Genomic DNA, 11,690 nt, shown 5'->3' on the forward strand with positions numbered 1-11,690 from the left:
ACACACACATAGACTGGGGCACTTGGTAAATTTGGCTAAGCAAACGGGGATGGTGATTTCACTTCCCTGGGTTTAACAAGCTCAGGCGTATAGATACCGAGGGCAGATGGCAGGAGCGTTATCTGGCAGAGCAGGTTCACATGGAGGCAGGTTGGAATACGAATCTTCCAGGTTTTGTTTAAGCAATTAAAGAACTTAAGAATTTTGACTCTCAAAGGAAGGCAAAGTGTTCTTGTTTGTGATAGATTTATAGAATGAATCACCTCTAAACTTTCCCATGGCAACTTATGACTGACACCTGAGAGTCTTTCACAGTTTACGCTGCTTTTAACAAGCTCACATAGCCTTTCTTATGTACCATTAGGAATTTAAAACATCTGTCCCTTTACATTCTTAAATATTTAGGAAAACCCATTGTGCTTTTTTTGTTTGTGTTGCTTAGGAAGCTAGTTGGCCCTAATTTGCAACTTCTCTCGGCCTTACAGAGCATCAAAGTGAGTTTCAGCTCGTTGTTTATCAGTCCAACCAACAACCACAAATGTACTCTTCTGGTTCACTCTAAACGCTTGTTTTCAGTGAAAAAGCTGTAAAAAGCCACTGTACACTACATATTCAGCATCAAACAGCAGACAGACACAGTTTAAGACTAGCTGATGAACGTAGTGATGCATCTAGCAGCTAAAGACACAGACATTTCCCTCAAAAAGGTGGTGGAGACCAAAAACTGAGCTAAAAGACAGTAAATATTGGACTTATAGTCATCAGGTCAACACAAACATGACTCCTAGTGAATGATCATGTTGCTCTGTGACGGCTGGATGTTCAAATAACAAGTTCACTTTATCAACTCAAGAGATGATATGTCAATATTGTGATTAAGACTTGTACCAGCTGCACCTTGACTCAGCAGTGACTACGTTTGTTTTGTAGTCGAACAGGACGTCATTCTGGTTGCAGAAAATAAGCTAAGAGGCAAACGAGCAATTATAATACTTAATACATAAATTAATCTTAAGTACAAAGATATCGTTGGGCTATAAAGGAACTACAGCATGGTCACATGACTTCACGTCAACACTGCTAAACTAAAAGGAGGACTAGTGCTCTAGTGCTCTTAGATGCTATTTAAGAAAGGAGATGCACTTACGACTTCTGGTGACTAGTAGTTCTCTTGAATACCTATGTTGAATACACTTATACACTAAGTCGCTTTGGATAAAAGCGTCTGCTAAATGACTGTAATGTAATGTAATGTAATGGAGTGTGGACGTTTAGTTGTCTCATTTAGACACTTTTTTGAGACACGTAAAAGCTTCTAAATTCACCAGGGGGGTTTTACTGACCTATTATACATCTTAGAATAAGGTGTTGCTTGTGTTAAAGACAGATCTTATTTCAGATCTATAGCACACGAAAATAGAGAACTGGAAGTCAGTTCTAATACAACTGCTCCCCTGTTTGTTTGTCTGAGGAGAAGACAGAGAGGAGAGGAGGACCATCAGTCTTCATTCATCATGCTCTGGCTTTAGGCTATAAGCTAACAGCTTCTGATGGATGGCACCTTTAAGTTCCCATTAGAAGGTAAGCAGTGCTCATAAGCAGCTTCTGCTCCACACTCGGGTCGCCTGCTCTACGAAGACAAAAGCTTCTCATTCCACATTCACCACAGAAAACATTCCTCTCTCTGCGACTTCAGCCTCTTTTCCACGACGATTTAAAAAGATCGAGAGCAGGCAGTGTGTCGACGACGACCTCGAGAAAATCTTGAGCAGTGCTGGTGTTTGAAATGCCCAAAGCACTTCACCTGTTGTTAACTAAAGCGCTCTCTGTTTGCACAGCAGCGGAGGTCCGAAGGGCGCTCCTCTTTGGAGACCAACCCCCCCCCATGAGGCCCGGCGTTCCCATGAGGCGAGGACAGCGGCAGGCTTTGACTTGCTGAGACAGACTGGGGTTGAAGGAAAACTCCCCAGACAGCCACAAAGAAAAGAGACCACCCCACTGCTGTCTCCGAGGAGAATCAAAGTGTTTCTAGAGCTGAAACTACTAAATCAATTAGAGGATCCACAGACTTAAATTGGCAGAATTTAAGTACATTTTCAAGCAGAAATGTCAAACATTCCTCGACTCCTGATTCTCAATTTACTGCATTCTTTATCTAATGTGATAGTTAACCTGACTAAGGCTGCAACTACGGAAATTTACATTATCAGTTTGTTGTTTTGTTGCTAAAAGTCGTGGAAAATGACCATATCCATCAGCATAAGATAATGTATACATATTGCTTGATTTATTTGACCATCAACAAAAAAACTAAATATAAACAGTTTTTGGTCACATAGGACAAAGAAAATGATCAATTATTCATTTGAGAGAACTTGAACCAGTGAGTGTTTGGCATTTTTGTTTGAAAAATTCCGACAACTATTAATTAGTTATCAAAATAGTTCAATGAGTTTGAATTGATTAACCAATCATTGCAGCTCTAAAACCTAAATATTCTGGGATTTTAGGGACTTTAGTGGGACCAAACAAGATATTTGTATACGTCATCTTTGGCTTTAGAAAACGGTGATGGTCACCATTTTCTGACACGAAATGAAAAGAATCATTAATTGGCAGATTAATGGAACATGAAAGCAATAGTTAGACGCAGCCCTATCTTTATAAACACTAGTTGTTTACATTGGCGACAGCAGCAATATTTACTGTCTAAGAAGAAAAAAGATGAGGAAAAAACGGGATCTATTGAGTGCAGCCGAAGGTAAACTAGTTCCCCCCCTCCTCCACCCGCCTCCATGCTCCTCCTCCGCCTCTCCTCTCCCTCGAGTTGAAGGTTAATGATGAAGGGACACGGCAGAGGAATACAGATCGGGGGAGACGTGGATGGATGTGGAGAGAAAGCTAAACCAGTCTGGAGCAGCTGTGACCAGAGATTATGAGCACATTTTAGATACTAACCAACCTTAACGGATAATGTTGGTAATATTCTGTATTATTCATCTTGTCAATGAATCCCCGTGGAAACCTTCTTATATTAGCCCCATGTATCTTCTTCCTCTGTTCCATAGAAGTCCATTAAAACACACAGAGCCTCACTGTTGCTCTTTCATCCCCATGAACACACATACTGTAGTTTATTCTGACTCAATCGCTCATACAGCTACCTGCTGCCACAAATACTCACTAGAGCACCAAATTTTGATTAATCCGCCACAGAAAATAGTCCCCAACAAATGCACTATTCCCTCCTGTTTGAATGATAAAACAACCTATGTATCTGTGGGCTGTTTTTCACATCAGAAATTTGAAATATGTACAAAAGCATCTGCCATTTTGATGGCATTTGTTTGGTAAAAAAAACCCATTTTCTTTAAAGTCTTATTCTCCAAAATAAACATGTTTTGAACTACATAAACCAATTGTTAACCTGTGTGGGAACAGAAAAGAAAAAACGTAGCTCCATTTCTCGTGGTGTTTCGCCACTGACCTGGAAAATAACACCAACACTTCAACCACCAGCAACAGAAAAAACTAAAGACTGACCCAGTTGTAGGACTTTAACACCCACTGCCTCCGTCCTTAATTTGATACGAGTATGGTCACTGTAGTGAAAAACCATTTGTCAAAAGTGTCAGCTTGAGCCAGCGACTGGTCTCTGTGAAATGCAGCCAAGCGTTGGTTTCAAAGCGTGCGCCCGATGTAGCTCCAATGAAAATTGATCTTGCAAAGCAGAGGCATATTGAGGTGCTATGCATACACCATTAATGCTGATCAACAACCTGCAAGGCTGAGCGTGGCGTGTATGTATATATGCATATATGTGTGTGTGTGTGTGTGTGTGTGTGTGTGTGTGTGTGTGTGTGTGTGTGTGTGTGTGTAGCTCAGCAAACTTATAAAGATTTGCATCATTCAATAGGTGTGCGCGGACTCATTGATTCTTCATAAAATTGCAGATGAGAGGGCGAGCCGGCAGTAATCAGTGTGTACACAGAAAGGCCTGAGGCTTCATGTGTGTGTGTGTGTGTGTGTGTGTGTGTGTGTGTGTGTGTGTGTGTGTGTGTGTGTGTGTGTGTGTGTGTGTGTGTGTGTGTGTGTGTGTGTGTGTGTGTGTGTGTGTGTGTGTGTGTGATAAACACAAATTGTGCGTTGATATGCTTGGATCAAGTTTAATTCAATATGCTGAGTTCAGCAGTCAAGTGTATAAATACATACTGTGTCACAATATCTGAGATTTAGCTGAGGAGGCGATTATCAATATTTTGATAATAATGTTCTCTTTTCAGACTCACTGCAGTTAGATAGAGTTAACAACGAGCTGGTGAACATAGTGGAGCATTTAGAAGCTCTAGAGTCTCGTTTCAGGTGTGTGAGATGTTTTGAGTTCCACCTAGAGATCATTTTCCTTCTAAACTTCTTAGTTTAATTTAAATAACTGAACAAAAACGTTCAAAACTAGAAAAAAGTCAAAAGAATAAATACAAATGTATGCATCAGAACTTAACCCTATCCAAAATGTAATCATAATAGAATAATGTAACATATACATAGTCATAGTGCACATTTTACTGCACACTGAGTACTTTAACTGTTGATACTTCATGTACTTTCTGCTGATAATACCTTTACTGTGAGTAGGGTTTTGAATGAAGGGCTTTTACTTGTACTGGAGCACTTCTAGATTGTGGTATTTGTACTGAGTGCTTTTAAACACTTGTCTTAGGACACTGCTCCTCAGTGGATGGTCGTTGAGCCAGAACGTCCTTTTCAGGACCGAGCTGGCAAAGATTCTGGTGTTGACTCGGTCTCATTCCTGTGATGACAGACGTTCACCAGAGACCCGATAGAGAGAGAGAGAGAGAGACTTCACTGTGTGGTCACTACGTGTGGCGCTGCCAGCAGAACCAAACCCAACGTCTGAGCACAGAAAACTACAGAAACACACTTATAGACCAAGAATCCACAGACTGCAGTTACAACAGACCATCAGCGGCCCGTCTGTGAAGCAACAGGCCTGTGACAGACTTGAGGACTGAGTCTCAAATTCTGCACTTTAGTGTACAAAATGACAGTAATGTTGATGTACACCATGGAAAAAACATTTCAGGGGGAAGCTAAATTTTAATAAGTTGGGCTGTGGAAAAAGTATCCCAGACAGAAAATGCATGCTTTGAGTTTCGGAACTACAACTCCCATAATTTGGGGGTTTTGTGGCTGTAAATAGGAGTCAGTGAGTTGGGACACAACTCCATCCAAAACTATTCTACTCTCAAGAGAGTAAAGGCAGCCATTTTAACTTACGTTTGTTTACATTCTGGCAGATTTAAAGTATGCCTATTAGCTATTAGCAGTTCCTGTTTGCAGTTTACTCATTGGTATGAGGAAAACTATCAATGGATTACTTTGATACTTTTGATCAAATACACGGGTGTCTTTTTCTATAATTTCTAAGCAGAAATCGATAGACCTCTCTTAAATGATAGTAGATCAACAGAATATCATGTTCTGATCACTGAGAAACAAATAATCAATGGTTAAACTTTGGCAAAATAAGCTACAAGTCATTTTAAAGCCAAAATATTACAGGTTGTTGTTTCTCAAATGTGAATATTTTATGGATTTTCCTGTCTTCCATTGTAGTATTGAATATATTGGGGTTTTGGCGTGTTTGTTGGACAAAACAAGCAAACTAAATACTGAACACTCCAATGGACATATAACACTATTTTCAGACCCGACATTACTCAATTAATAAAGAGAATAATCATTAGCATTGCCCAGTTCCTTAATTCCTGGTTGGTCGAATAAAAAAGAAAGATGAAGACGGAGGGATTCTCATTTCCCCATCAATAACAAACCCCGCATTCTAACGGCATTGATGTTTCAATGACCTTTGACCTGATACTGCTGCTGGAAGCACATTAACATGAGATCAGTCAAAGAGAGAAGAGCCTCTGAAGAGTGTGAAGGTATGAACGTGACCTCTTGTAGAGTGCAAGCAGCTTACACGCGACCTAATAACCGGGTAACGCAGGCAGCAAACATATTACAGCACATGTTTTCCCACCGTATATAGAAAGCACGGTTACCATGGTTAACGTGATGATGCTCTTTCATTTACATCTATGATTTTCCCCCTACATTTTGAAGGTTGTTTTGACCAAGCGGTTGCAGCTAACCATGCCTGGTGCACACATAAACACTGCAGCCTGTACTTTAACATGTAGCCGTAGCCTATACTTCAGCTCACACGAACACCTCAACATGCACTGCAGCGTGTGAGCAGAAACCACGCCACGTTCCAAGTGAAACCCTGATTCATCGAGGACAGAGATAAAGCAACTTCTGACACTGTGTTAGACCTTCTTTTTTTTTTTTTTTTTTTAAGTTTCACAATCAGTGTCATGTTTTGGATTTCAAAAGTGTTCATGAATAAGAAGTCAGGCCTCTTTTACCGACCACATTACTGGAACTTTGTCTAAATGAGAACATCCAGGAAGTCTTACTATGAAATGCTGTTTTTTCTGTTGATGCACTAGTTTGGTCCAGATTGAAATATCTGTAATAAATCCAGAAGTCTTTGTAGAAAGCTGCCGTTTCTACACACAGGATGCATCTCTGCTTTCTGACCCGAGTGCAAACCGAATTAGACAACAGGCTTTGGTGTTCTCAGCTGCTTCTCTGCATGAAACTCAACTGCAAAATGACTTCACACCAGAGCAGCTCGTCTTCCACTGCGAGAAGAGATAATGGAGGATGTTGAATTGTCTGTCTGTGCTTTGTTTAGAGAAGATACAGTTTGTTATACAACTGCATGCGCATTCAGAATTGATTGCATATACATTTTAAAAACTGCTGATTCGAATCTAATTGTATGCATTGATCTGTAAAAGTCTGCACAACAACCTTGACTTTGCTACTCAATGAAATGTTTAAGGCAATTAAATCACTGATGGGAAGCATGGCGCCAATTAATGACCAGTTATGAAGAAATGACTGTATTGTACCGCCACTGCAGCAATACTTGAAACTGCTAAACCTGCATTTGTATATTTAACTGTCTTTGATGTTTGGTTTTTGAGTTGGTGCATGTTAACAAGCAGGAACAAAGCAGAGAATTATTATTTATTATAGATTAATCTGAGGATTATCTTCTTTAACTGTTTGGTTCATAAAACATCAGAAAAGTGTGTCCTAGAGCTCAAGGTTGTTTGTTCGAGCAACAGCCCAAAACCCCCAATTATTCAATTTGCTCTAATTTAAAACCAGGAAAAGCAGGAAATTCTCACGCGAGAAGCTGGAACCATCAAATTATTTGTATTTGTGCTTCAAAATGGTTTAAAAGATTATATTCGGCTCTGGACACTTTTATTATTGTTTGGTATTAAATCGCCGCGGCCTGGAGCGTATTTGGAGTAGAAGCACACTTCAGTTATTTCTTTGGTGTTGGTAGTCCACCTCGCAGCTCAATAACAGCACCACCAACTATGATATTGGCTACAACCGGAGGGGGAATAAAGCAGCCCTCAACTCTAACCTCGAGAAGCTGCAGTGTTTGCTCTAGTAAGAAAAAAATGGCCGCCTTTATCTGTGCGCTGATTAGCAGCGAGGGTTTGTTGTGGAGCACGAAGTGGGTCTGCGGGATATGTGTGCCAATTCATTTCCTCAAGGTCTGCTGCGAGAGAAAACCTCCCTCCTCTGGTTCAGCCCACACGTGGGGAGATTACATCTTTTATTTATCACTTCTTGGCTCTATTTTTCCAGCAAATTCCAGGCTGGGGTGCAATCAGCCAAGAAAGAAACCCTCCCCTCTGTGTGTGTGTGTGTGTGTGTGTGTGTGTGTGTGTGTGTGTGTGTGTGTGTGTGTGTGTGTGTGTGTGTGTGTGTTATTCTACTGTTATTCCTCTTTGTAAGCATGCCGATCGAGCCTCCCCTCACTCTCCTGAATAACAACCCAGATTCAGTTTCTTCCCTGCAGAAACGTTTCCCAATATCTGGGAATACATAGCAGTCTTATTTTGGCAGGACAGAGGCTGGTGCTGGTGTGTGTGTGTGTGTGTGTGTGTGTGTGTGTGTGTGTGTGTGTGTGTGTGTGTGTGTGTGTGTGTGTGTGTGTGTGTGTGTGTGTGTGTGTATTCCCTGTGGCCCTTCACAAAGCCCACTTGCATTTAAAAGAGGGGGCGGGGAGGAGAAAGGGACGTGTCATGCAGCCACTCAAGTGTTCAGATTGCATTACGACTCAAATTAACCATGCAGAGTAATGGGATTACCGTCCTCGACGCTCTCTGAGAAGGTGTCCCCAGTCTGAGTCCACTCACAGGTGACAGACACAACCAGAGACTCCAGGCTGAACCGTGCATTGTTAATAAACACTGCCAACTAAAAACTATCCCTTTAACGTGTTGTTAATTACACATACACACCAAAAAAAGGACACAAACGCGAACCAATTGGCCGCAAACTGGTGTGAATCGTGGCCCATTTAAGAGAACCGTTGTGCTCAATACGCTTCCTCCTTTCCCAAATCTCCTCTACTTAACAAGGGAGTGAAAAGATGCTTTTGTTTGCCTCCCCTTTTGGAGGCGACAGGAAGCTTGAAAGACACAAATGAACATGAAAATAGGAACAAAGTGCCAAGCTCACAATGGGAATGCTGGGCATTTGATATGTGTGCTGGGTAATTAAAATCTCAAAGAGGGGCCTGGGAACATGGAAAATACCAAATAAATGGACTTAAAACCAAATGTTACAGTCGTTTATGTTGTTGCTGGTGGAGTGAAGTTACACATGCAGCTGTCAGTTTATCACACAGGTGTCTGTTCCTGTTTCACTCAGAAAAAAAGAATCTCCTTTCGGTGGGTTTTAAACAAGCTGACGTACGATAACTGGAAAGAGAGCACGTTGACTTCCGTAATGGTTATTCTCTGCATTCCAGTAATGACACACCGTAGATGCCCTCCATCTAAATATATAACAACGATACTGTGAGACTGCATTTTTGACTGCTCTCCAACTCAGTACTTCAAGTTTATTAGCTGCTGATCAAACACAACTATGTGAGCCGACAGAGACACAACATGCATAAACAAGCATCTGAACCATGCCACACACAGAACAACTCATTCAAATGCAATGTGTGTCAGTTGACACCCAACCCAGCACTTCCCTTATTACCCAATACTTTAACATTTAACAATTACTTTTTTTAAAAGATCTGTTTCTGGATAAACAAAACTACCACCTAATGTCACCATATAGCAAAACTACCACCTAATGTCACCATATAGCAAAACTACCACCTAATGTCACCATATAGCAAAACTACCACCTAATGTCATCATATAGCAAAACTACCACCTAATGTCACCATATAGCAAAACTACCACCTAATGTTATCATATAGCAAAACAAATGTGATTTTAAAGCATTTAACAATTACTTTTTTTAAAAGATCTGTTTCTGGATAGCAAAACTACCACCTTATGTCATCATATAGCAAAAAAATAGAGATTTTAAAGCTTAAAAAAAGAGCGTTAAAGCCAGAATGTTTTCACTTTAACTCAAGTAATTCAACATATTATTGAGGTTAAGAACACATGAACCACTTGACCCCAACACCAGCTTCCATAATCTCACATTAGCCTAATTTATGAACCCCTCAGCAGACATTAGATATGCTTATTTATCTTTATCCCACTGGAAGTTTCTCAGTGAAGTCTGGTGGTGTTGAGATGTGAAAACATGTGGGGGATTCTTTTGTTGAAGCCACAGCTTGATTTTCAACGCAATTACAGGATTTCTTCCAGGCTTTGTACCCTACATTTTACATTCAAACTACCCCCCCCAAGCACAACAGGATTTAAATGCCCCAGTCACACATTCCCATTCATGCACAGATTTAAAGCCCCCATTGTGGGCTCTCCTCTGCCGCCTGACTGATCTGACTCTTTTGTTGCCACACATCCACCTCCATCACTCCAAATTGAATGCATAATGCTCCTCACATTGTTGTTTTTATTACTACCCATGCATATGCTTGCACCACTCACCGACTTGCAGCACGCAGTCCACACAGCCGCCCTCCAGCAGCGCGATGCCGCGTCGGAAAGGCAGCCGCGTCTCTTCGCCGCTCTCCCCGCCGCCGCTACTCCCCATCTCCTCCCCGCCGGTGTTGAACGATGAATACATGCAGATCTCCCGTTCGCTCCTCGGGAACGACCAGTACACGATGCGCCTCTGAACGGGCTCCGGGATCCGCTCGAAGCGCTCCTCTACCCGCTGGAACGGCCACTTTTCCGCAACGCGCCGCGCCGCGATGTCCAGAAGCGTCTCCGGTTGCCGCGTCTGGGTCGCGTCGCCCTGCGCGGCACCGGAGCCGCCGCACGGAGCCCCCGCGGCCCGCTGGCCCTGCCTGCAAGCTGCGTTGTATCCCGGTCGACAGCAGAGCCGCTTGGCCGGTGGCTGCTGCACACGCTCCGCCATGATAGCTCCGCTTTAACGGGGGACGGAGGAAGTCAACGCAGCATATGAACGAGGGGGACGGGGGGACGGGGAGAGGCAACCCACGGCGTGGTGTCGCCTCTGATTGGCCAGAGCGGCTGTTTATGGAAGCATGGGGGCGGGGCTTCCTCAGAGCTCGTCTACGATTGGCCAACGCATCCTTCTATGGAAACATGGGGGCGGGGCTTCCTCAGAGCTCGTCTACGATTGGCCAGAGCGGCTGTTTATGGAAGCATATGGGCGGGGCTTCCTCAGAGCTCGACAATGACAAGGTTGTACAAAATGTAAACAAAAACACAGTAAAATATACTAAAAATACTTTACTGTGTTTTTATCTTTACTTCTTTACTTAATATTTTTATTATTTATTACAAATTACCAAAACACTGGCAACAAGGGCATAAAATAATGAGGAATAAATATGAAACAAACTTTAAATTATACAGTAGCAGTCAAAAGTTTGGACACACCACACGGGGCTTCCTCAGAGCTCGTCTACGATTGGCCAGAAGCATGGGGGCGGGGCTTCCTCAGAGCTCGTCTACGATTGGCCAACGCATCCTTCTATGGAAACATGAGGGCGGGGCTTCCTCAGAGCTCGTCTACGATTGGCCAGAAGCATATGGGCGGGGCTTCCTCTGAGCTTGTCAAACCCCTTTGTTGACAAATGAACAAGGGGGCGTGGCCTATCCGGTTAGCTCGATGCTAACAAAAAGGACCGGATGCTAGGAATCCCCGAGCTTTCAAGGCCCCAAAAAGAAGCTTTAAACTCGGGTATAAAACAACCAAATGCTGATTCACACCCTAAACGGTTATCAGATTAAAACAACCGAGCTACTTCGTCGGAAAGCCGGAGTAAAGGCGTCGCAGCGGGGCGGTGATCGCGGCCTGTCAACACTGGAGCCTCGTGGTTTTGGGGGAGGGTCATTGAACGCAGCACCGCCCTCATCCGTGTGACGTTTAAAGGTCCTCTGGAATGTGGAGATGTTTAAAGAGACACACTTATATAAATATAAATATACATAAAGTACAAATGTATTTAGATTATTCTCAACATGTTAAATTGTGTTAATAACCTCCCTTTTGTCACAAATAATATTTTGGGTTGTACAAAATGTAAACAATACTTTACTGTGTTTTTATTTTTACTTCTCATTCAATGGTTTTTCTTTATTTATATATTATATTATTTT

General features: G+C 42.3%; 1 protein-coding gene across 1 annotated transcript in view; it reads right to left on the reverse strand.

Moving 5' to 3' along the window:
* zswim6 (zinc finger, SWIM-type containing 6) overlaps positions 1 to 10,479 on the reverse strand; it is a 42,472-nt gene extending 31,993 nt beyond the window's left edge. Inside the window, exon 1 of the mRNA XM_054612096.1 lies at positions 10,047 to 10,479. Coding sequence (XP_054468071.1) covers positions 10,047 to 10,479 — 433 coding nt within the window. The remainder of the gene's footprint in view (positions 1 to 10,046) is intronic.
* Between the last annotated feature and the right edge of the window lie 1,211 nt (positions 10,480 to 11,690).

This window comes from Anoplopoma fimbria, chromosome 14, assembly GCF_027596085.1.
Source record: "Anoplopoma fimbria isolate UVic2021 breed Golden Eagle Sablefish chromosome 14, Afim_UVic_2022, whole genome shotgun sequence".
Classification (NCBI taxonomy): Eukaryota; Metazoa; Chordata; class Actinopteri; order Perciformes; family Anoplopomatidae; genus Anoplopoma; species Anoplopoma fimbria.